Source organism: Rhea pennata, chromosome 3, assembly GCF_028389875.1.
Source record: "Rhea pennata isolate bPtePen1 chromosome 3, bPtePen1.pri, whole genome shotgun sequence".
Classification (NCBI taxonomy): domain Eukaryota; kingdom Metazoa; phylum Chordata; class Aves; order Rheiformes; family Rheidae; genus Rhea; species Rhea pennata.
In genome coordinates, this window is record NC_084665.1 from 122,736,842 (window position 1) to 122,763,724 (window position 26,883).

At 40.5% G+C, this 26,883-nt stretch overlaps 1 protein-coding gene across 2 annotated transcripts in view; it reads left to right on the top strand.

The window, feature by feature from the left end:
* Positions 1-26,440, top strand: part of PTCHD4 (patched domain containing 4) — an 82,962-nt gene extending 56,522 nt beyond the window's left edge. For both annotated transcript variants that reach the window (XM_062571196.1, XM_062571197.1), the window contains exon 3: positions 24,807-26,440. In XM_062571196.1, coding sequence (XP_062427180.1) covers positions 24,807-26,440 — 1,634 coding nt within the window. The remainder of the gene's footprint in view (positions 1-24,806) is intronic.
* Positions 26,441-26,883: the final 443 nt, after the last annotated feature.

Sequence of the window (26,883 nt, forward strand, 5' to 3'; positions counted from 1 at the left end):
AAAGTCACAAAAGCTAGGGAAAAAGATTGTTAAACAATCACTTTGCAAACACTTGTAAGATAATGAGGAGATAAGAAACAGCTAACATGTATTTGTCAAGAACAGGTCACATTCAACCAATCTGATATCATTCCCTGACAATAGCTATTCCAGGGAGAAATAGGAAGCAGTAAAAGCAATTTTTCTTGACTTTTTTAAGTTTCACCACACTTTCTCAAATGACATTCACATAGGTAAACAGGAGAGATTTGACCTAGATTAACCTGTCACATTGGTATGCAGGGTGAGCAAACAGCTTGTTGGAAAAAAAAAAAAAGAAAAAAAAAGAAAATGATAAAGAATAGCTTTCGGTAATTTGTCATCACATCAAGAGGAAACACCAGGTGAGAGTCCTAGGAGGGTTTTTCTGTGGTCAACATTTTAATGATTTTCCACAAGGACCAGAGAGTGCTCATATACACTCTGTGGATGGCAATTTAGGTAGAGTAGCAAGCAGTTTGGATTCCTCACCAGTCAGGAACCTCTTGAAGTTATGATGGTAAAATGCAGTTTATGTGAGAAACAATTTGGTTCTAATCCTCGTTTTGGGCCATTACACAGAGACGGATTTCATCCAGTGGAAGAAATCCAAAGTTTAATGTGAAAAAGGCATATAAAGTGATTTTTTTTAGTGGTTCTTGCATTTATTTTCATTTTCCCATAAATAATGTTTGCCAGATCATTAGTTTCCCTTCATGTGCTTTTTATGTCTTGCATGTGGCAAATGCCTCTGTTTAATGTGTGGTGTATTTCCTGGGAAACATAATACTGCTAATTGACACTGTACAGTAATTTTCATAACTTGGCAAAACTGATGTGAGGCACTTAGTGCCAGAATTTATGATTGAAGTACTGTCATCCTGAGAAATTGTTCTCATCCTTGAGGGATTCCCCCTTCCTGAATCACCATTCTATAATTGTTTCTCCACTGGTCAATATTTATCAGTTAATCACAGTCTATACTGATGTTATTAGCCTGATTCTTCTAGCACTTATACTTGTACTCAAAATGTGATTTGCTTAAATGCAATAATTTTTGAATTGCTCTAGGGTGAAAGAGAGATGGACCAGGATCTCTGAATTACAGAAACCATATTAAATTCAATAGTCCTTTTAGAGCAAATAGAAGGGCTTTCAGTCTTCAGTAGTAAAATGATTTATGAAGGTCCAAAGAAACTCCTCAGGATTTAATACAAAAAGTATTGACTAATGTTTTAGAAAGCCCAAGGCTTCAATCTTAATGCTTTTCTGCTAAAGATGTTATAAGGTAAATGTCTGCAGTGTTTAACTATTTTTCGCTCCAGGACTATCATGGTGGAATTTTCAGTATGGTTTGTTAATCATAATATTTCCTTGCAGGAAACCTACACTGAATTATAAGTAGTCTTCTAGTAAAGAATTCAGGAGTTAAAAAGATGTATAAATACTAAATACTGGGCTACAGTTTGGTATATTCATCTTCCTCAGTCTTTAGATTCTCAAGACTTTCTCAGCTTTTAGGTAAAATGATTTTTCAGAAAAATTGGTAAGGTAACATTTGGGAAGTGGAGCATAAGTCAAAATAAGTGTCTAAGGGAAAACTGACAAATTTTTAGTGCCTATACATGCAGACAGGCTCTTAATGGGATTTTCAAAAATGCCTTTGAGATAAATGGTGAAAGGACTTAGAGGTCCATCAGTCACTGTGGATGTCTGCATGCCTTTAGTTGCTATTGCTACAATCTCCGTGTTACCTCACTAAATCTAGCAATCTGAAAATTAGATTCCTAGACTCCCTCAACAGTCCTTCAATGTGAGGCAGGGGACCACAGAAGACAATCTGTCCCTCCTGTCTTAAGGTGTGATGAATCAGTCTTTGTCTAAAGAGGCAGCTCAGGTGCCTAACTTGGGCTTAAAGACTTTTTAAAAAAATTAGAAATATCATAGCCCACCATGTACAATCTTGCAGAGAAAACAGCGGGAGGTAGGAACTGAGGAAACATTTGGCTGACTGTCTTCCAGTTTACTTAATTATGACCTGAAAAATGACCGTGAACAAGCTAGGCATACAAAATGTCAGGGTGGGCCCATGTGTTTTTTAGGGCATCTAAAATTTAGGTGAAAGTCAGTATCTGGTGAAGTAATTCTCCAGTAGAGAAATGTACAGGTTCTTGTTACAGTCCTGTAAATAGATGTCTTTTGAAGTTCTCCAACAAGAGAATCTATCAACTTAAATTTAAGTGCCTATGAACTTTCCATAGGATATCTGCTTCATGGATTTGAAAAAAAAAATAGTAGGGAGTGTAAGTTTGAAAGACCTGGATCTAACTCTCCATCTTTTTTCTTGCCAAAGCACTGAAAAAAAGGTATTTAACATAAAACATTCAATGCAGCTGGAATCAAAGCACTTCTTCAGACTCTTGGGGGAAAAAAAGTAAAAAGAGAAAAGGAAAAAAAAGGAAAGGAAAAAGCTGTATTAACAAATGATAAAAAGTATCCCTTTCTTGTGAATAAAGTTCAATGAAGAGAGCATCAGTACATGCTCTCCAAGATCTCTTGTCTGTCTGAGAGCATCAATACCTACTCCTTTCACAGTCCAGCACCGTCTCCAAATACCAATGCAGTAAGAGTACTGAGGGCGAGACAGTATCTATCTAGGTGCACTTGTCTGTCCTGATAATGTTTGTTGAATCACGAAGGGACGGTGTCAAGGGGACGGGGACAAACCCTTTTCGGTTGTCCCATGTGACAGGACAAGAGGCAATGGGCAGAAATTGAAGCATAGGACGTTCCGCCTGAACGTGAGGGGGAATTTCTTCACTGTGAGAGTGACGGAGCCTGGAACAGGTTGCCCAGAGAGGTTGTGGAGTCTCCTTCTCTGGAGATCTTCAAGGCCCGCCTGGATGTAACCCTGTCTAACATGCTGTAGGTGACCCTGCTGAGCAGGAAGGTTGGACTAGGTGATCTCCAGAGGTCCCTTCCAACCTTACTGATTCTATGATTCTATGAATTCAATTCCAGCTGAGTAAGGTAATCATTATGAAAACAATGATTATCTGTTTTTTCACTTTGTCTCATCTCACTTGATTTATTAATTTGAAAGATCAGCACCTACCCTAAGCTGTGCCTGCAGTCGAAATGGTGGCTTTACGTAGGATAGATATGTTTCTTTCTTTTTGTTACCTCTGAAATCAGGCTGGTCTGCTTCCAGCTCTGCATTGCTTTCACTGACCATGGGCGAGATTTTTATAGCCTTAGGGCCTTGGGGCTTTGCCCCATCTCTTACCATCCCATGCCTGTGCCTGCACTCTTTTGTGTTGCATCCTCTGACTCCACATCCCAAGGTTTCTGCTGTCATTCTGGGCCTCTACTCCCCATTCTGCACAACAAGACACATACACTAAGTAACTTCCAAAATCTGTATTTTATAGTTTGTGTGCTTGCTTTACCTTTGTAGCTCAAGAAGTTAAAACCTCTCCTTCCATTGAAGAAAACGAGTGAGTTCCATCTGAAGGTTTTCTTCTTTAAAGGAAAGTTCAGGATGAATGGATCAGCTCTAGGCATTATGCTTTAGCAGCCAAAAATGGGGGTCGCAGCGCAAGCACTGCTGCCTATAGCAAGGCCGGGTTTGTTTCCATCTGTGCTGCAAGCATCACTGCAGTGGGAATCGCCACGCACCAAGAGAAATGGGCAGATGCCACTGAATGCCCTTCTGCCAGTAAGTAGATGCTGCAGAAGCAGCCTACACATGCAAGAACAAATCTATTTGTCAAAGGCAATTGAGAAATGTCTCTTGATCACCTGTGCTAAAGTTCTTCTCCATGCATATAAATACTTAAGATGGATATGAGACAGGGAAAGAGAAATATATATATATACATATATATATATATATATATATAGGGCCAAAAGTGAGAACAGTGGTGCATTTTCTTTCCTGTGCTACTCAGTCCATGCATGAAAACCTAGAAAATAGACAAAGAAGAGGTAAATGGGCACATCCTGCCTTAATCTGGGCTGCTGGCAAGTCTGCCTGGGCATACTACCTCGTGTTCTACTCTTCCAGAAGTATTAAAATTTTCCATCATTATCCTGCTAGTGACACAGGCAAAAAAGTTTTCTACAGAATGGGTTATAGAAAAATTAATTGATGACAGACTTCTTGGCAGCTTGCAACCGTAACATTTGTATGATGTGCTGACGTAATAGTTTTATTCTCTGCTAATCAGACATTGCTCTTTTTACTAAGCAAAGACATCTCTTCTAGCTATTGTTGGCAGGGAAATGGCAGTCCTCCTGACAAGAATTAGTCCATAGCAACTTTCATATTTCAGCAAGTTCACATCAGTATGTATTTTATAAGGTCTCAGAACACTCCCCAGAAACAATCCCAGCACAAAACAGCCAAAATCTGACAAACTGCCTGACCACTTCATGGAATGGAAATCCAACTTTGCCAGGCTTCTACTTGACTTGACTGCAAATCACTGTCTCACCAAATGAGTGACCAAATGAGTCTCTTCTTGCAAAGAGTCTATCTAGACCTTTACTTACATAGGCTTGAAGTCATCCCACCAGACATAATTGAGTTATCCATATTTGAAACTCTGTCTTCTCAAGCTCCCTTCTTCCTACCTCCAAACTGTCAGGTCAGCTCCACACCCTCCCACTACGCTCCTAACCCTCCTTACGTCTCACCTTGCCCAATGCCTTCTACTCTCCATCTACTTAAACAGTACTCCGAAGTCTTTCCTGGTCCCTTATGTCCTGCTACTAAAATACCCCCATCTCCTTCCCTTTTATTTCACATTTCTCTCCATACCATAGCTCAGCCATGTTCTTGTTTCTCATAAACACAGTGTTCCCAGAAACGTCACATTTTCATTCATTCTCCAGGTCTCCTGCAAAAGCAATGAAGGAGATCATCTCCAGCAAAGCTGGTCTTCACGTACTTCCTCACGCTGGCAACGGTAGAAGTGACTGCAGCTCTAAAACTAGCCCTGTGCTGGACTCCAGTAGGTCATATGTGACCTCCTTTCAATCATTCATCTACAGAACATCTCACAAATATTTTGATGTCAATCCCAAATTGAGTCCAGACCTCTCCCCCTCTCCTCCCATGATATGGTGAACCACCCAGAACAGATACTATAATTGATTTAGAGAAATGCCTGGCAAGGATGGGCATACTGGCTGGCCAGGAGGCATCACCGGGCAGAATAAATAAGAATAAATAAGAGGAAAGCTCCCTCCCTGCCTTGTCCTGAAAGGAGGCCCTGAGGAAACCTGCAGCCTCTACTCAGTGCCTAATTCTTGTGAGACTTGTAGAAAACTATCGTCTCTGACTGCTCTCCCTGGAGTTAAATTTGACTGAAATTGGCCAACTGGCTCAAGTTATTAGGTAGGGCACTGACAAGCAAAAGAGTAGATTTCCAAAGATACCAGGCAAAAACTCTAACTTAAAAGCAAGAATTGAGTCTGCTGTGGTAATCATGGAAGATAGCTGTGGGGAAAAAAAGGTGATAAGTGCAATAAGTTTCTGTCATCTTTACTGAAGCTAATAAACACTTTTTATGGGCCATTATCCACTGAAATCAAAGCAGCTGAGGTGAAGTTGTTTGGTTTGCTACTTAACTGATATTCAGGAGAGAAAATAGATATATTAAAGGAGAGAGACCTCTTACATTCCACAGACAAATTTTAAGACAGTAAACAGTTTCTAATTAGAAAAGAGATCCTTGAGGGAATGCTCAATTCCAGTTTACTGGAATTTATCCAGATATAAGAGAAGTGCTTCCAAATCAGTTGGTCCCAGAAAAAGATTTGATACAGTGAGAGTTTTTGTAGCAGAATTCATCATGAAATTGGCTTCAAATTTCTAAAACTTGGAAAGGGGAAGAGAAGAAGGAAAAAAAGCTAATATTTGTAACCTTTTTCTGCTCTTTTAATATTCTGGGATCAGACTTGGGGACTTTTCTTGCAAACTATGAGTGCTGAAAATTTCATTTTGCTCAGCTGAGAATCGGGATTCCAGCACAGTCACAGGACGTCACAAACTGGAGCCACTAGAAGAATCTCTTGCGTCATTGCAAATCTTCAGAAAACTATAAGAGGTAGCAATAATCTGGTATTATACCAGCACAATTCCATTTATGATGAGAGCAACACTACATAAGGCTTTCACTTTCCCATTTTAAAATAAAAGGTATTTAATACTAACACTACATCCGTAGGAATAAGATTATATCTAAAAAGAGGTTGCAAGATGCAGCTTATGTAGCATTATTTTTATGGGCAAACATTTGTTTTAGGAACTTACTCCTTCTCTTGAAAAATACACTTTGGAAGACACAACACATCTTACAGGTCACAGATAATATTACTATAAATGAATTTTAATATTCCTCGTTGCTTTGTTTTTAACTTTTGGCCTAGTGTTCTGCTTTGCATTTAACAGTCTTATAATTTTCACAGCACAGCTGAAGCCTTGTGAATAAAAACACCATTATAATACTCACTTGCCAGCTTGAGCGGTAGAATCAATCTCTACAAATTTCTGGCTCAGTCTTATAATGATAACTCATGACAACATCTGAAATCACTTTTAGTTCTTTAAAACTGAAGGAAAACAGTAATTTGCCATGCCATAGTTTGGATGAATGAGCAACATTCTCAGAATCAATTGTCTGAAATGAACTGATATATATAGTTTCCTGTAGGAGACAAACAATCTTTAAATCTCTTTTTAAAACAAAACATAACTTTGCATTCTGTCCCTCATTTAAATTGCAGTGATTTATATGTATAGTTTGTTCATTTTATATTTATTGTTATTTGCCTTTCTGAGTAAATTCGATGCACTGAAAGCACATTGCTAAATGCTATTTGTAAAGCTTTGCTGACATAAAAGTGATATAAAGAGAAGCACATCCTGAGATCAGTGATTCATAGAGAATAGTTAGCACCTTGCTTCCTGTACAGATTATCATTTTCCTTCTGATCTTAGCAAGCTCTTTGACTAACACACTGAAAAACTTCTTTCCAGCTTTTTTTTTTTTTTTTTTTTTAAGTCTCTCACTTACAACTATCGAGCAATTAAATGTGATCTATAGCCTGGCCTCAGGCTATCTCTATTTCACTTCCTTTGCAGTGACTGGCTCTGCCACAATTTTTAAAGATCACTAAAAGTGGAGAGATTGGAGCAGCTGGATCTAGCAGTTTTCTCATTCCTCCTTTTTCTTTCACAGCACTAGGCTTGCTATAAGGTTTAATTTCCTGCTTATCAGTCTCTTTAGAGAAGAAATCACCTGAATCAGCATGTCAGGTCTCCTATTTCTTTTACTGTGCAAAACTCGACCTTTTCTTGATGGTTAGAGAAATAACTGAATGCAAGCACAAGTAAGGTGGGAGTCACAGGCTCAGAATATCTGAGGGTTCAAGTCCTAAAGCCTGCGCTGGCAACGTGCTCTTGTGCCAGCTGCACTATAAAATAAGGCAATCCATCCCCATCCCTCAAATGCAGCTGTAAATACTTCCAATGAGTGTAGCCATCCCTATAAAAGAAAGATAAATTGAATATTATGCTTTCTCCCAGTTCCACAAAGGGATTAAGACCCCTCACCATATTTATGGATATAAATATTAAAGTTAGGTACTTCAACGGCACCAAGGAACTTCAGTATCGATGCAGTCCTTGTGCAGGTGTAGTGGCAGAACAGCATCACCCTTGGGCTAAAGCCTGTGTTAGAAAGTTGAACAGGGCCAGACGTATGACTGTCTATACTGTTAAAATGCTAGCATGTTCCCTGGCATGCTTTTGGCCTGTCCTTGGCACTTTCCCAAATAATTTCCAGCCACAAATTAGGGTTTGGATGTTGCTGCTTTGTTCTGGAGGCTAAGGGCATATAACATCTTAGTAGTGCATTGGACTGGACAAGCTGGATTTAGTGGCAGAGAACGATCCCTAGATCAATTTAATTTATTAGTCTGGATGTAGACCAGGAATCTTGAACAAATGCTGTAGAGACCTATGCACAGCAATAAATTAATCAGAGAAATCATTCCCTCTCCAGTCCTTTTCTCACCGTTTTCTTCCTTAAGTTATTAGGAAAACAGACATTCAAGCTAATTCACATTCAAAATTATTCACATCTGAAATTACAAATATTCGAAATAATAATCTGGTCTAACACTCGATATGAATTACAGAAGAATGATACATGGCTATATTGACTGACACCAGGCTTTGAGCATATTAAGTGAAATAAAAGTTCTCTGTTACACAAGAACATCAAGGCTTTACCAGCTCTTTGTGAACATTGATGGATCATAGTGATATTTTTAAACCTTAATTTCTGTTTTGCCTCAATTTCACTCTCAAAATTGGGGTAGTAACCATAACAATTTCACAGAGGTCACGATTCATTAACACACGTAGCACACGTGGGAAAGAATGTATGCACCATGGTATCAGCCCACAGCAACTGAATCTATTTATATTCAGTGGTGTATTCAAATGGTGAAGGTGAATAGGACCTGAAATCGCAGTGAATGAAGCAAGCATTCATATAAATTCAAAGACAAGCTTCTAAGTGGTGTTAACACTGAAGTTAGTAATGTCAAAAAATCAGGGGAGAGAATATGTCAGAATTAGGGATAGGAAGAGTTGCACAGCTTTAATTCATTCTTCATGTACGTACGGATTTTAATGCGATCAGTCCCATGAATACGCATGAGGACATAAAAGCATTCACACTGATTCAGGGCAAAGGGTTTTCATAGAAACGTAGAATCAGTAAGGCTGGAAGCGACCTCTGGAGATCACCTAGTCCAACCTCCCTGCTCAGCAGGGTCACCTACAGCATGTTAGATAGGGTTGCATCCAAGCAGGCCTTGAAGATCTCCACAGAAGGAGACTCCACAACCTTCCTGGGCAACCTGTTCCAGTGCTCCATCACTCTCACAGGGAAGAAGTTCTTCTTTATATTCAGGCGGAACTGCCTGTGCTTCAATTTCTGCTCGTTGCCTCTTGTCCTGTCACATGGGACAACTGAAAAGAGTTTGTCCCCGTCCCCTTGACACCCTCCCTTCAGGTACTTGTACACATTGATCAGATCCCCCGTCAGTCTGCTCTTCCCCAGGCTGAAGAGGCCCAGCTCTCGCAGCCGTTCCTCATAGGGCAGATGCTCCAGCCCTCTGATCATCTTTGCAGCCCTACGCTGGACTCTCTCCAGCAGCTCTATGTCTCTCTTGTCCTGGGGCGCCCAGAACGGGACACAGGACTCCAGATGAGGCCTCCCCAGGGCTGAGGAGAGGGGAAGAATCACCTCCCTCGACCTGCTGGCAACATTCTTCCCAATGCAACCCAAGAGACCTTTGGCCTTCTTGGCCACAAGGGCACATTGCTGGTTCATGGTCAACCTGTCATCCACCAGCACTCCCAGGACCCTCTCTGCAGAGCTTCTCTCCAGAAGGTCAGCCCACAGCTTGTACTGGTGCCTAGGGTGATTTTTCCCTAGGTGCAGGACTCTGCACTTGCTGAACCTCAGGAGGTTCCTCTCCGCCCAACTCTCCAGCCTGTCCAGGTCTCTCTGAATGGCAGCACAGCCCTCAGGTATGTCAGCCACTCCTCCCAGCTTGGTAGCATCAGCAAACTTTCTGAGGAGGCACTCCATCCCCTCATCCAGGTCATTGATGAAGAAGTTGAACAGGATGGGACCCAGTCCTGAGCCCTGGGGGACACCACTAGCCACAGGCCTCTAACTAGACTCCATGCCACTGACGACGACCCTCTGAGCTCTGCCTTTCAGCCAGTTCTGCATCCACCTCACTGTCCACTCATCTAACCCACATTTCCTGAGCTTACCTCGGAGGTTGTTATGGGAGACAGTGTCAAAAGCCTTGCCGAAGTCAAGGTACACAATGTCCACTGCTCTCCCCTCCTCTACCCTGCCAGTCATTCCATCATGGAAGCTATCAGCTTGGTTAAGCAGGATTTCCCCTTGGTGAATCCATGCTGGCTACTCCTGATCACCTTCTTTTCCTCCATATGCCTGGAGATGACATCAAGAAGGATCTGTTCCATCGTCTTTCCAGGGATGGAGGTGAGGCCTATAGTTGCCTGGGTCCTCCTTCTTGCCCTTCTTGAAGACTGCAGTGACACTGGGGTTCTTCCAGCCCTCAGGCACCTCTCCAATTCTCCAGGACCTTTCCAAGATGATGGAGAGTGGCCTGGCAACAACATCCGCCAGCTCCCTCAGTCCCCGTGGGTGCACCCCATCCAGGCCCATGGATTTGTGGATGTCTAGCCTGCCCAGAAGGTCTCTAATCCTTTCCTCCTCCACCAAAGGAAAGTCTTCCCTTCTCCAGACTTTCTCCCTCACATCCAGGCTGCAGGATTCCTGAGGGCTGCCCTTAGCAGTGAAGACTGAAGCAAAGGCGGCGTTCAGTAATTCTGTCTTCTCTGTATCCCTTGTCACCAGGACCCTGCCCCATTCAGTAGTGGGCCCACATTTTCTCGAGTCCTCCTCTTGCTGCTGATGTGTTTGAAGAAGCCCTTCCTGTTGTCCTTGACATCCCTTGCCAGACTCAGTTCCAGCTGAGCCTTAGCCTTCCTCGCCGCATCTCTACATACTCTGACGGCATTCCTGTAATTCTCCCAAGCAGCCTGTCCCTTCTTCCACATTCTGTGTATTTTCTTCTTCTGTCTGAATTTGGCCAGGAGCTCCTTGCTCACCCATGCGGGTCTCCTGCCCCTTTTGCTGCACTTCTTTCTCAACGGATGCACTGCTCTTGAGCTTGGAGGAAGTGATGCTTGACTAGTAGCCAGCTCTCCTGAACCCCCTTCCTTTTTGGGCCTTAACCCATAAGATTCCACCAAGTAGGTCTCTGAAGAGCCCAAAGTCCGCTCTCCTGAAGTCCAGGGTTGCAATCCTGCTTGTTGCCTTACTTCTTTCCTGCAGGATCCTGAACCCCACCACCTCATGGTCACTGTAGCCAAGGCTGCCCCCAACCTTCACATCTCTAACCAGTCCCTCTCTGCTGGTAAGGACAAGGTCCAGCAGGACACCCTTCCTCAGAGGCTCTGCCACCATTTGTGACAAGAAGTTATCATCAAGGCATTGCAGGAGCCTCTTGGACCGTTTGTGTCCAGCTGTGCTGTCCCTCCAGCAGATGTCAGGGCGGTTGAAGTCCCCCATGGGAACCAGGGCCTGTGATCTTGAGGCTGCCTCCAGCTGTCTGTAGAAGGCCTCATCAACCTTCTCTTGCTGGTCAGGTGGCCTGTAGTAGACACCCACAGGTGTCCCCCGTGTTGGCCTGCCCTTTGATCTTTACGCATAAGCTGTCAACTGCCTCCTCCTCCTCCACCCCTAGGCAGTTCAGCATCCTGTCTCTGACTGTAGCTTAAAATCAGGTAGAACAGCAGAGCAAGGATAAAGTCACACTTTCCCAGGATACTCCCAGGCTTCAGGGCTTCCTCACTCACTCATTTCCACAGCCAGACCTATTGTCGTTGAGTTTAATAACCCTTCCACCCAGTCTTCCTCCATGAATTTATGAAAGTATACTTAACTTCCTGAACCACCCATATGACATAGTGTTAGAGCTTTTTAAATAATCTTGATATGTGTCTAGTTGAAAGTCATGGAGCAGCCAGATTATCAGCTCTATGTTGCGGTTAGAATTTTCCAGTATAGCTGCATAGTGAGTTGTAATTGGTAAGATTTTATTCGGATGATTGGAATCATCTATTGGTTCTCTCATTGCTTTTTCCTCTTTTTCTAGCAACATAGAGAGTTAATTTTTATGTCCAGAAATGGTCTCTCGCCCATACAAAGGCATGCTGAGGATCAATATAATAGTCTAGCAGCCTTCCTCCATCCACCACTCCCAGGCACAGCTGATGGTTTGATGGCATTTGTGTGATCTACAGATCCTGGATCTATAAACCATGATCCCTAGAGCAGATTTACAAGGACAAGCTGGGACTATCCGAGGAGTCTGTTGTGCCTCTGCAGAGATATTGGCGGAGCAGCAAAACCTGTGTATCGCAATCTAGGGCAGCAGCCCTGTCGCTGCATCATCTGCTTGGCAGCTGCCTCTGTCCTGCAGCTGAACACAGCTCGCTTTGGAGGAGGCTTTCCCGTGTGAATAATCCTGCCGGTGGGTCTACCTGAGCCAGAGCTGCAGTGCTCTGGCAGGAAGTGCAAAGCCAGGCTCTGCAGTGCACCTCTCGCCTGGGTTTTGAACACTGTCTTGGTCTTGGCAGCAGCAGCAGATCAGCCTTCCTCCACATTCTTGTGCAATGCAGAACTCAGACGTGTATTTTGGGGAAGGGGAAAGGGAAATTTACTTCCTTTTTTAGAAGCTGCTGAGTCAGTGTTCTGTGTTTTCTTCACGCCCAGCAAAGAGAAGTAAAAGGCTAACGCTGCCTCCTCACGCTGCCTTTTCATCCCTTCTCTGAGGTAAATAAATGTCAGCAAATCCTGCACTAACAGCGTTGTTGAAAATACCACCCTGTCAGCAGATGGGCTCTCTCACTTCAGCGTGGCACTCTCTCTCCATTGCACAAAAGGTGTGTTGTTACCAGGTTTGATGGAAACCTCAGTGGCCGAGAGGAGAGCAGGCATTCTGCACCGCAGTGGCACCAGTTGGAATAACTTCTGAATTTTTCTGCATTAACTATTATGATAAAAAATTATTCCCACTTTCCTCAGCTAGAAGCTGACTCTGGCGTACCAGTCTCAGGTGAGCTATCATGGCCAAGATGCAGTACTCACGCTCCTTAATATATTATAAAACCAATAAACCAAGCTAACTAGAGGGCCAGACCTTCAGCTAGTATAAACAGAGAGTGCTCCATTAGCCTTCAGGGATATACGACACATATATCAGTCTGCTTATACCCCTTGCAAAGGAAGATAAATCCCTACAAAGCTCTGACCAGGCTAGTTTCAAGCAAAGGGACAGTTGTACCCTGATAATGTCCAGTTTTTCTAGGGAAAGAAAGGGTGGTCTTTTTTCTGGTTATTTCCTCTTCCCTCTGGCATCCTGTAGTTCAGAAACTTCAATGCGTCGCATCACTGAAAAGCAAAAATTTTCCCCTTTCACAATTGTATCTTATCATGGAAAATGTTATACAAGTCTCAGGGGTATCTACAGAAACTCATCACATTACTTTAAACACATATGCCATCTTCATTTTTTCAAATATACAAATGCACTGGCATTTTCATGCATTTTCAGGTCATTTTTCAGACAATTCAGACAATTATTCATTCACGCCTTTTATTTGGTGCACCAAATCTTTAATCATTTCATTACTTTTCTTTGGAGAACACATAGGTGTTCTCTCTATGCCAGAAAGTAGCAAAAAGCCAAATTTCTTGCTTCTATAATGCTTCTCTAACATTTAGAGTATTTCTTCTGGGTCCAAGAATGCATACTAGACCAAAGCACTTTTATTTTTTGAGACTCGCTGGCATGTTATTGATCTAATTTTCTTTTGAATGTTACTAGTCAGATATTGTACTCACAAAGCTTGTGATCACTGTCACAAGCTCATCTTGTGTTTTTACTATAAATGAATAAATAATTAATTCATTAACAGCTTTATCGAAATTAATTCCCTTGTCTTCTATATGTCACTTAAATCCCTATCAACGGATGGCGATTTCCTCTTGTTTATACTGTTCATTAAAATGCTTAGATGAGAAAAGGAAAAAAAGCATTTTAATTCAGTGCTAAGCACAGCAGAAAGCTAAGTGGGATTCCAAGTTTATATACAATTTGTAAACAGTATATGTTAGCTCAAACATAAATCACACATAACAAGCTGTGCAGTTTAATGATTAATCACATTCCTTGAAATATTTTCTGTGTATAGTTCTGTTTCAATGCATGGGGTAGGGGTAAGGGGTTGCTATTAAATATTTCAGATCTTTCTATCAAGAAAAAGATGACCTTCTATGCATGAAAAGTTGTTAAACTGGACCTTAAAATGCACTATGGGAAACCAACATTGAATATAAAGTTGTGTCACTACGGCTCAGTTAGAAACACATTTGTTTCTGGATTAGCAGGTCTTTGGCTCATCTCCAATGCTAAACCCTGGGCTTCTGCCCAGGGCTGCTGGTGGTTGGTGTAGCTCTCAAAAGACCTTGTCAACAAGTAAGATCTGTAAATAAGATTCAAAATCAAAGATGCCAAATTCATATTAGCATTAATTACTCTTAATTCAAATCAAGATCAAGGTCCCATTGTGCTGGTCTCCATGCAAACAGGGTAACAGTGTTTGACTTGGAGGGTCTGTGATATAAGAAACAGAAACTGATGAAAGACTGAGGATGGGGAGAAGGGATGTGACATGTAAGTAAATGATCACCATGTGCTTTAGCCCAGTTATCATTGTTGCATGCTCACGTCTGGGTTTCTTTATCATTTTGAGGTGGGCAGGAAAAGAGAGTGAAAGAGGCTGACGAGGACTGTGCAGCTGGTTAGCTGAAGGGAGCATTAAGACTAAAAGACCAAGTGAACCATCGTTTTTTGTCTGAGTTCTTAAAATAACAGAAGATCAGTGTTAATGTAACTTACAGACTGGCATTCTTCAGAATCTTGGAAATTAAACTAACAGAGGACTCCACTATGATTTGTATTTCATTACATCATTTTCTTGTTCTACAAGTATATGCTTCTGTATATGCTTTCTTCTGCCATTGGAGGATTTAAGAAATCAGGATAGAGATAGAGGTATTTTCAGTCATGTAAATAGATAACCTTAGACTAAAGCAGTCAGTCTCCTGCTGTAATGACTGCAGAGAGATCTACAGCTCTGGCTGTAGTGTGCAATTATTTGATGGGAGTAGTGTTAGACTGATACTGAGCTGTGAAGTGCTAATATACAGGAAACACAAGACAGAACTAATGCTTGCCTCTTTCTTCATTGCTTTTCAGCCTCAGACACTGACAGGATTGCCATCAGTCAGGCTCCACTGAAATGCCCGTGAGGAAACTAACTCTTTTATGTTTTGGTCTCATCAGCAATTCTCAGAATTATTTAAAAGGCTTTTGGAAGTGTTCATGAGAACAGGAAAAAGAGGCAATCAGCTGGAGCACACATGAAGACATCAGTCATAGTCTGCATGTTTATCAGGAGCGCCCCACCACACACGTTAGGATTGTAGCTGTTGTTTTCTTAATGGCGTTCACATATCACTAGGGATACGCTACTGCTGAGGACCTAGGAGGCACCGATGTTCAGGCCTGCCACGTGCTCATAGGCTGGCAGAAATATAGTTAAGGAAATGGGAATATCTATTAGGCGTAATGGATTTCATTTACGATATTACCAATAGCATCAAGTCCTTTTACTGTGTTTACCCAAAGTGCTAACATCTAACAACGCCAACACCCTTGCATTGCACTGGAGATTTCCCTGGAGGTCCTCGTTGCTCAAGATGCGTGGCTCAGCAGGCTGAGGTTTCATTGCACTGCATTAAGCACTCCTGCTATAGAGCCCGGCTCTGTAAATTAGCCAATTTATTATGATAGGGATTTGTGGCTTAAAAGAACAATCCTACCCTGTGTACTTTTCAAGATGGAAAGGCACAGCAGGGTGTAAATTTTTCTGTCAGCATGTCTGTATAAATCCAGTTACCTCAAATGGGAAAAAGCACACCTGCTACAGCCTCACAAGGTGAATGTATCTAGAAATGATTTAACTTCTCTATTTAGATGTGCTTTGTATGCAGCCTTGAAACAGTCACAAAATGTCATGTCTCAAATATGGTATAGAATCATATGGTCAGTCAAAACAAAATTTCTGCAGGAGCTTCATCAGCTGACCTTTATAAGTTTGCTCCTCATATTTGTAGCTATAAGCTAAGTGATATTCACAAGTTACAAATATTATATCATTGATAATTTCTATGGTTCAAGGAATCTCTTCCACATGGACAACACTAGCAAGCAGAAGACACTGACTCCACAGTAGCATCTTCTGCTCCTAAAATCTGAACTATTCCCAGCATTTTAAGGTGGGATAAGAGTCTGTTCTACTTCTTGTGTTAAGCTTGTAGGGAGAGACAGAACCACTAATCACTCTGAGAGTAATTTAGCCCCTCACCTGCATGATCAGACCCTTTTAACTACAGAACTTACCACTAACACAGAACAACAGTTAAGATAAAAGTAAATAAAGAAGATATGTATGTACAGCAATTCAATTGAATGGATAATCAAATTACAATCATATTAGAGGTATATGGAGAGAAATAAGATGAAAGCCATGTTTTTAGTACCTATATTTTGTTTGTTACAAAAGGTACTCTATCTTTTCTTCTCTTTAATCAGCCTTCTTGCCAAGGTCCCTCTTTTGCCCAAATACATTGTCTTGAGATATACTGCTGCTGAATAACATCCCTGGGGTTCCACTAAGCTTCAAATCTTATTTTCCTTGCGCACCACGGATTCCAAGGATTTATTGACTCTCCGTATAGCAACAGTTTAAATTTCCTTTCTATTTTCTTCTTCCCTGCTGAAATGTGGATGGTCTTTGGCCATGGAAGACACAATCAGCTCCTGTCCATACAGGCAAGAAAGTCTTTTAACAAGTGTTCTGGTATTGACTAAACTATATAAAAATCATTAACCTTCATGGCAGAGGGAGAGTCAATGCTTGTGAAAAGGTTTTCATGTACTTAAACTCACATAACACTTAAATCTGCAATGTCATTGTCAAACTTTACACCTGACAGTTAATACAATGGTTGTGAGAAGTTGATTGATGAAGAATAGACATGACAGAAAGAAAACAGTTTGGTATGATGATGAGTTAGAGAGCATAGCTTTGGACTTTGACTTTAAGAGATCCTACAAAAATTGGTATTTCACTATACTACTAGCAAGTGTTTTCCCACCATCTCCAGTGGGCATCTTTCTTCAAATAAGTTTGATTTTCTGGTAAAATTATAACTTTTTACATGAATACAAACAAAATGAGGTCTGTTCCTTGCCCAGCTGAGTACTTTAATTAACAAGTACCACTGTCTGTGTGACTGTGATCAATTTACTTAATCTCTTTGTGCTTTGGTTTCCTGAATGTAAGTGGGAGTAGTAACATTAGTGATTAGGCACAAGAGCAAATGAATCCTAAATTGCTAAAGTAGAAAGTTTCTCCTCTTTTTTTTTTTTTTTAAAAAAAGGGATTATGTGAGCCTAAACTATCTAAAATGACCTATTTTTAAATCAATAGGCTTGGATAAGTTCATAGTTTCCTAAGTAGTTCATAAAGTTCAAGGCTAGAAGAGAACATTAGATCACTTAGCCTCACCTCCCGAATACAGCAGGCTGTTAAGATTCATCCAGACTACATTGGCTCAAAACATTTACTTAGACAGCGAATAGGTCATGTCAATATGCTGCTAATGGCCATGGCCCTTGCTATTATGGGGATCCATTAGCTGAAGCATGCTCAGATGTTCCAGGAGATGAACTGGGCTCTTTAGTGTTCAGGAAGGAAAAATTTCCATGTTCTCTGTTCATCTATTCCCAGAGGAAAATATCATGATTCCCATCTCCTTCTCAGAGAGCTATAGGTTGTTATTCTAGATGAAATAATAAAAAGATCATTTCCTATAAACTAGCAACTGAGAATTTTAAACCAAAAATGTTCTTAGTGCCCACCAGTCTGATTTCAAAGAAAGCAGTCCTTGCTTTGTATATATGGCAAGATTACATGTGTGATTCTTAGGTTTCCTGGCAGAGTTGAGTAAAATTGTGTTTGGGCACCAAACTTTAATGGTATTTTCCTATGATTAAAACCTGTATGACTTTTTCCTGTTATTGAAAGCGCTATTATAGTACCCATTTCAGGTTTGATTTGAAATATAACAGAGACAACATGAATTTATATAGTTATCACCTATATAAGCAAACTCTCTTCCTTATTCCTTGACCCAAAAGAGTATGTAGTGCCAGGCTGGCCATGTTTCCTAGATTTACAGAAGCTGGCAATATACAGCCTCTCCTCCAAAGCACCTAGTGAATTTTGACAGCAACTGAGGCCTTGATATAAAGTTGAATGATAAATTCAGATGAAATTCCAAGTGCAAAGAGTTGAGAGGTTACAGCAACAGCAACACACGAATGCTGAACAAGCATGCTTTTTTTTAAGACAGTATCCAAGGGTACCTGGTTTACAGGCTTAAGTATCATTGTTGGTCAAAGTTAGGTAGGATTATACAAATGCAGAGATGAGAGAAACCTCAGGATAGATTAGAGTCAAAATAGAGTCCATCTCACAGCACTAAGACAGGACATACCCAGATCTCCATTGACTTTTATTAGCCTAACCTGTTTTTCAAGCTTGCAATGAAGAAGACTTTACAATCTCCTTAGGCAGTCTGTTCTAGTGTTTAATGATCCTTAGAGGAAAAAAGATTTCTTTTTCTCATATCTGACCTAAATCCCTTTTTTCTGCAAATGAAGCCAATGACTTTTTGTCCTCCTCCCAGTAGACATGAGGAATAATTGATTGCTGTCCTCTTCATAGCAACCTTTCTAATGTTGAAGGACTGCTATCAAGTCTGCATCAGCATTTCATACTGCAGGAAAAAAAAGAAAAAGAAAAATCAGAACAATTCATTCAGCTTTTCCTTGCATTTTTCATCTTTTACAACAAAGATATTGTTTGTCGTTTTTATTCCCCAAGGCATTCACCCATTTCTTTGCACATCTTTTTCAAAATATCATGCCTCAGCTCAAAATGGTACCCCACCGTATGCCTCCATAACATCAGAATAAGCATAATTATTACCTTCAAAATCTTACATGTTATTACTGTTAATTCAGCTAAAATAAGCTTTGTATATGTTTCAACAAAAGTATGTTTGGGGTATATCCCCTTTGCAGTTCACTGTAGCCCCTAAATAATCTGTCTTGCTTCTCCCTCTGCTGCTACTGTTTATTAGGTATTTCTTTCATCTGATTTCCTAAAGCAAAGCTTATCACTTTGCATTAGTCAGCATTAAATATAATCTTACTGACTTTTGACTATTTTTCCAAGTTTACATTCTGATCTTGCTCTACACAAGATTTGCATTCCTCCCCAGTTCAGTCTTACACACAAATTCTGTAAGTGTCCAAATCATTAATTGAAAATATTAAATAAAACAAGGCCCCAGATGGACCTCTGACTTGATCTTCCTTGAAATGTCTTCTCCAATTTGAAAAAACATTGCCAAAAACTTTGCACTTGCATTCTTTCAACTGATTGAATATTTATTTCCTTTTTTTTTCCCCTCTTCTGGATAGTATTCTCTTAATTTGTTTGTGAGAATGTCAAGTACAGTAGTACAAAAAAACTTGAGTCCTGTAAAAAAGTATTAATAACTGTATTAAGTTAGATATCTTCTTCTCTTTTCCCATTATGCTAGGTACTTTTCAAAGGAATTAGGCTGAACTGGTATAATTTATTTTTGATAAATCTATATTGACTTTTTCTGATCACTTTCTTGTCTCTCTCAGCAACTATAAATTAGTTTCCTATTGCTTATTCTTTTATCTTTTGAGATAAAAATTAAGCTGACGGGCCTTAAGTTCTGTAGGTCTTTTACTCTCTCCTTTTTGAAGATAGATACTATGCTTGCTCTCTCCATTCTTCATGGACCTGGACCATCCCATCTACATAAATTCTCTAAGGTAATCGGTAATACTTTGGAGATTGTTTTGGCTCAGTTTTTTATTTGATTAATTTCTCCAAGCTCTTGCAACCTCAATAAACTTAACTGAATGAAGTGGTCTTTAATTTGTTATTTCACTCAGAGAGGTTGTAGAATGTCCATCCTTGGAGATATTCAAACCCCGGCTGGGCATGGTCCTGAGCAACCTGCTCCAGCTGACCCTGCTTGAGCAGGGGGATTGCACCAGATGATCTCCAGAGGTCCCTTCCAATCCCAAATCACAGAATTCTGCAGTTCTGAAATTCGGTAATTCTTCTGGTCTCTGTACCTATCCTCTTAAAACTCCCTTTAAATATGTGCTCATAACTAATCTTTTGTTCTGAAGATTGAAACAGAAAGAGCTTTAAATATTTCCATCTTCCCTGTGGCCTGCCTTATTTACTCTCCCCAAAATAATGGACTTTATCTGTCTTCTCTCTTCTTTAGTAGTCATAGGTTGTTGCTTGTCTCGTAAATATCGAATTGCAGCATTTATTTCTTTCATGTCATGTTAGTACTAGGGAGACCTGGCAGTTTTGACCCAGAGCCAAGGACCCTGTGAACCTCCTAGAACTGCCCAGGGAAGTTAACACTGTCAATTTTGCCAGGATATTAGCAGCGAAGTTGAAGGAATAGAATTTCACAGAGTCACTCTAGTGTCTGAATCATTGGAAATGTCAGAAAAATATTAGCTTCTGTCCAATACAGACAAAAAAGTGTTTCCCTCCCCCCCCCCCCTTTGTGAGGAAGAGGGATGGACCTGCTCATCTGGAGAAAAGAACAGATACTGACTAAAAAACTTGGTAACACTGTGATGATTTGGTAAAACCAGTCAAGAAAAGGTTTGTGGGGTCCATACAGAATCTTTAGTGATAAAGTACCCATTCCATCAAATATGTATCTAGTAAAAACAGAAGATTTGCACACATATGCACAAGCAGAATGCTGGGTTTTGCAGGATCTGGACCCCTTCGGTGCTGTTGTGCCTTCTAGCTGTGCTTTGTGATCTGAAGAGGAGAAGCAGAGCTTCATTTATTTTCCTTACAGAACAAAGCTGATTTCCCCACTGAGCAAAAGGAAAGCAGTGTCTGGGAGAGCAAATTTCCAGGGCTCTACTAACATACAATTTTTACCATAGTAGTAAATACACTGTTGAAAATATTCCTTGTTATGAAATTTAAATGCAAATTACACTATTTTGTATAAAAAGGTAGGAGTTCTCTTCCCTTTTAAAAGCATTCTCAAATTCCTGAAATCCCTGCATTGAATGTCATCACCAGATCTTCTAGTGGGAGCAAGAGAAATATTGCACAGTATTCCTAATTCCCATTTTTTTTGTGATACAGCAGAAGTTATATAGAAAGGAGGGATAATTAGAAAGTTTACATTTGTGAAATAATAAGAAAAGTAGTGCCAAGTTTCATTCTCAAAGAGGATTGCAAACATCAATGTTTTATTTCTCAAAATATTACTCATTCCGTTAGAAAAAAATCTAGAGTTTGATTTTAACTATTTTAACAGAGTTTTAACTCAGGTTAGTGAAAACACATTAGTATATACTCTTGGGTAGTCTTTGTATACATATTTCAGAAGGAAGAACCTTTTTATTAGTCAATATATACCTACCTTAAGATTAAATGCAATCAGGCACAAATTACTGAGAACTTGATATACTACAGTTTAAAACTGAATAAAAATAAAACTATGGTATAGATGCAAGACGGAACACAACCTCGCAGGCTGTCAGATGAGTGAGACTCTGTAATAAGCAGAGAAAAAGTCAATACTACTGTAAATTGATGATAGAGCTGGTAGAGCATTTCTTCACCTAAGACCTCTTTGGGAGAGTGCCCATTCATCGTGACTCAAATTGTTTGTGTGAAAAGACTTGCTCTGACAATTTTCTGATTTAAAAACATCAAAGTGATCCACCCTACCCATTTTAATATTTCTAAACTGTTGGAGGTTTTATTTGATTTTATGATTCACTTTCAGCTTTCTTTCCTAATAAGAGGCTCCCACAATTATGTGGATTCGAAAAGGGATTAGATAAATTCATGAAGATCCATCAATGTCTGCAAACACGATGTTGCCAATGCAGCCACTGATTTTGGCAGGCCTTTCACTATGGACTGCCAAACTCTCAGAAGCTAAACTGGGAAAGAATGACTCTGTAGGTGCCCTGCTTCCAATACCCTTTTCTTAAAAATCTATCCCTATTCTTTGTCAGGTCAACTAGACAGACGTAGAGCAACCCTTGGTTTTACCCAATGTGCCTGCAGCTTTGCTGTTGAAGGAATGAGAGGATTTGGAGAAGAAAGACAATTTTCAAATCTCATTCAGACCCTAAGTAATTGTTCCCAAAGTGATGTCTGCAGACCACAGTTTCCCTTAATCCTAGATGGCAGGAGATCCCTTGGAGAGTGGAGGAAGCTCCACACGGTCACTCTGTCCTCTCTGGGAGAGGCTGGTGGAGAAGGGAAGACAGGAGAAATGCCATCTGCAATCAGAGCACAACTGCCTATCTCCCTCAGACTTCCTCATAAGAGAAGAAAAAAAGAAAAGAGAGTAAGAGAGAGAGAAAGAAAGAAGGAATACCTAAAGCTGGAAGAGAAGGGACAAAGAATATCAGGAGCTGAGTGGGAGAGGGAAAGGTATTACAGCCATACATATGGGACAGACAAGTTTCAAGAGGTACAATCAGATGCTAGAGGGACCTTGACAGAAACATCTGGAAAGAAATGGTCCAGAATCAACCAGAAGATGGCAAAGGGTCGAGCACAGATATCTGAGGAAAAGCATTATGCTCTAGTGTTTTCAAAACAGAATTAAACACAGCATCTATACCATTAAATTAAACAGAGCCAAGACATGGGCACTGGAACAGAATCACCTTTATTGATGACCAGTGAGCATGGTCCACACACTGGAGGGTATTTACATGCTTTCTTTAAATATAAGATGAATTTGCACCAAGTCACTGGATTCTGTAACTGTACTCAGACTAAGGAGCCAGTTTTTCTGCTAGACAGTCTCAATGTGACAATGTGCCAGAATGCCATGCCCTGGGAATTTGAACTGACTTGCCCTAAACTTGCCAGGAAATCCAAGGTCCGTCCCAAAGCAAGATACTGATTCATAAGACAGAAACATTTCCACAAAGATTTTTTTTGCTAACTTCAAGAATTTTGTAACAAAGTGTGTTTATCTTTCACTGGGGACGCTAATTTGCAGTAAAACAGGTAGCATTCACAGAATTTGACAGCTTGTGCTGTAATTTGCTTTGTCTAGAACGGCTGTCAGGAGGCTGCTTTGGACAACGTAAGTAGCAGTATGCCTCTGAACAATTTAAATCAAAAGAGAAACTCAACAGACTTTTTGTTCACTGTTACATACTTCATTATTTGCAAATCTCCTGCTGTCATATTTTGGTTTAGTTACAAGAATATTACCTCCTGCTTTGCTGCATGCAATTCTGTTGTCACACAGACTGAATGTGTACGGAGATGGAGGGGCTGTTTCTCCTGCTTCCTCTGCCCAGTGGTGTATCTCCTTACCTTGTTCAAAATTTTGTTAGGGCTTGATCGAAAGTGTGAAAACTGAGTAAGTCTTTCCACTGATATCACTGAGTTTTGGATGAGATTTCTGTTATGAGAGCTTAAAAAGCAGAGGACTGAAAACTGAGAATTGGTTCTCAGTTGATAGGAGTGGGAGTTAGAGGATTCATCTTTCCTGAGGGATCATGATGAGGTTAAGGCTGCCAAACTTTGCATGTTGGCTAATGTTAAGGAAGCCCCAGAAAGAATAGCTGTGTAGTAATTTAAGGTAACTTAAGGCAGCAGTAGGAAAAGGTAGGAGAACTCTGGTAGCTATTGGGCCAATCCATTTCTGAGGCATCTTATCTGCATTCCTCTGTTTCTTTTTCTATAGAGGAAATCTTTGTGTCCTGCTCAGACTGATACAGAGTGTGAGGGTGACAGTGATCCCACCAAGACAATCACAACTGATAGTCAATGAGGAGGAAGTTAACAGTCCACCTCTCCCTAAATTAGGGACCTACATTTGGTCAAAATCTCTGGAAGCATTTTTTTTCCCCTCCAGTGAAGATGAAAAAAGCCTATGATGACCACTTCAGATGCACACATGTAAACATACAGACGTCTAGGGAGTGATTCAGATCTCCTCCATATCTAGTACTATTTGAGACACCCTAGGACATCCAAGATATCAGCTCAGGGATACTGTGACTCTTTTCTGAATGTCCTCCCACTGAAGGAATTCCACTTTACCAGTAGAAGCCTTTGATAGCTGAGAGAGAGAGAGACAGAAAGATATGATCATGAAGAAAGCATAAGTTTTCCAGACAATTAATGTGGACTAATGATGTAGCAAATATTGTATTCTTTGTCATCATCACCATCGTGTCAGGTAGCGACAGGTGGGGAAGCTTGCAGACAACAGCTGAGGCTTTCCAATTTCACACAGTAGGTAGAGAACCATTATATAAGGTGTTCTCATTATGTATATTTAATAATGGTATTTATTTTTCCTTTGTTGATTACCAAGAATCAAGGTGTCCATATCTTGCTTAGACCTACTCACTTCTCAGGTAACACTATTAATTTATACTGTGGAAGAAATGTTGCTTCTTGCATTATTCACTTGTCAAAATGAATCTTTTAAACTTCGAAAGATGCAGTAAGCTGCTACAAGGAATTCCAAGAATGAATCCCAGACTTAAGGTAAACTTAATATCCTGCTTTGTCCTGTATAGACAGTTAATTTGGCCGTTAATTCAATGGCTATTAAAATCAGTGAGTCTCTTTTCAAAGTGTATTTTTTCATTCAGGACAGGGGTGCTGAACATGGAGAATCTGAGAATATCAGGCCATTTATTTAAGCACCTGCACATGAGTCCTGGTATCTACCTTTAGACAGACACATGTGAACATTTTACTTTTGTTTAACTGATGAGAAAATCATAACTTAGTTTACAATATTTTTAACTGTTACAGGACAAAAAAAATGTGTTATCTATACAGATATGTATTTTTTGTTTTATCCTTTCAGGTCATGGAACCAAAGGAGTGTTTGAACTTCTTTCAGGATGGCGTCGAACCAGAGAGAATCTGCCATTCAAGGATAGAGTAGCAGATGCCTACTCAGATGTCATGGTCTCCTATACAATGACAAGCTCCTTGTACTTCATAGCCTTTGGCATGGGTGCCAGCCCTTTCACCAACATCGAAGCTGTAAAAGTCTTTTGCCAGAATATGTGTGTCTCCGTTCTGTTGAATTACTTCTACATCTTCTCCTTCTTTGGCTCTTGCCTGGTCTTTGCTGGCCAGTTGGAGCAGAACCGTTATCACAGCATCTTCTGCTGTAAAATCCCTTCAGCAGAATACCTGGACCGGAAACCTGTGTGGTTCCAGACTATGATGAATGATGGCCATCATCATACTTCTCATCACGAGACCAACCCATACCAGCATCACTTTATCCAGCATTTTCTCCGAGAACATTACAATGAGTGGATTACCAACATCTATGTCAAGCCATTTGTGGTGATACTGTATCTCATCTATGCCTCTTTCTCTTTTATGGGGTGCTTACAGATTAATGATGGAGCCAACATTATCAATCTTCTTGCCAGTGAGTCTCCAAGTGTCTCCTATGCCCTCATCCAGCAAAAGTATTTCAGCAACTACAGCCCAGTGATAGGATTCTACATTTATGAACCTCTGGAGTACTGGAATGGCACTGTGCAAGAAGACCTGAAAACACTGAGCCAGGGGTTCAATACAGTATCCTGGATTGAACAGTATTACCAGTACCTTCGAGTGGGTAATATCACTGCAACCAACAAAAGTGACTTTATCAGCATCCTCCAGAGCTCCTTTTTAAAAAAGCCAGAATTCCAGCACTTCAAAAATGACATCATTTTCTCCAAGGCTGGAGACGAGAACAACATAATTGCTTCTCGTTTGTACCTGGTGGCCAGGACTAGTGAAAACACCCAGAGGGAGGCGGTGCAATTGTTAGAGAAGTTAAGGCCCCTCTCTCTTATACAGAGCATCAAGTTCATTGTGTTCAATCCCACCTTTGTCTTCATGGACCACTATGGTTTATCAGTAACTATGCCTGTCCTGATTTCTGGTTTTGGCATCCTGCTGGTGTTAATACTGACCTTTTTCCTGGTTATCCATCCTCTGGGAAATTTCTGGTTAATTCTCAGTGTCACCTCAATAGAGCTGGGTGTCCTTGGCTTGATGACCTTATGGAATGTAGACATGGATTGCATTTCTATACTGTGCCTTATCTACACTTTGAATTTTGCCATAGATCACTGTGCACCCCTGCTTTATACATTTGTACTAGCTACGGAGCACACCCGAACTCAGTGTATAAAGAACTCCCTCCAAGAGCATGGGACAGCCATTTTGCAAAATGTTACTTCTTTTCTTATTGGGTTGGTCCCCCTTCTCTTTGTGCCTTCAAACTTGACCTTCACACTGTTCAAATGCTTGCTGCTTGCCGGCAGTTGCACACTTCTGCACTGTTTTGTTATTTTGCCCGTCTTTCTAACCTTTTTCCCACCTTCCAAAAAGCACCACAAGAAAAAGAAACGGGCCAAAAGGAAGGAACGAGAAGAGATCGAATGCATAGAGATTCAGGAGAATCCTGATCATGTGACAGCAGTCTGAAAGGCTTAGAAAAAAATAATATATTCTCTTTTTAAAAAAGCGTTGCACAGAGATGCAGGGAAAATAGAGCAAAGATCTCAGCTGCTTGTGCTGGCCAGGTCTGACAAGGCAAAGGAAGATCAAGAAGGGGTGTTCATGACACATCAAGGTGCAAACTTTTTTTAACAAAAATAATGAAAGTAAAACTAATATCAAATGTTTCCTTTGAATCCTCATTCTCCACTAAGGAAGAGTCTGTTGGCCAATAAGTGTTCCTGAATCTCAGACTTACCTTTAATGGGAATTGCTTGATCTGTCACATGTAAGACTGAAGCAAGGGAGAAAAAAGAGTTACCATTGAGCTATTAGTAGGGAAAAAGGCAGAATAGTTTGATAAAGTTGTCCACAGAAAAGCATAAATATTTCAACTGAGAAAAGGGAACAAAACCAAGAGAGTTAAAAAA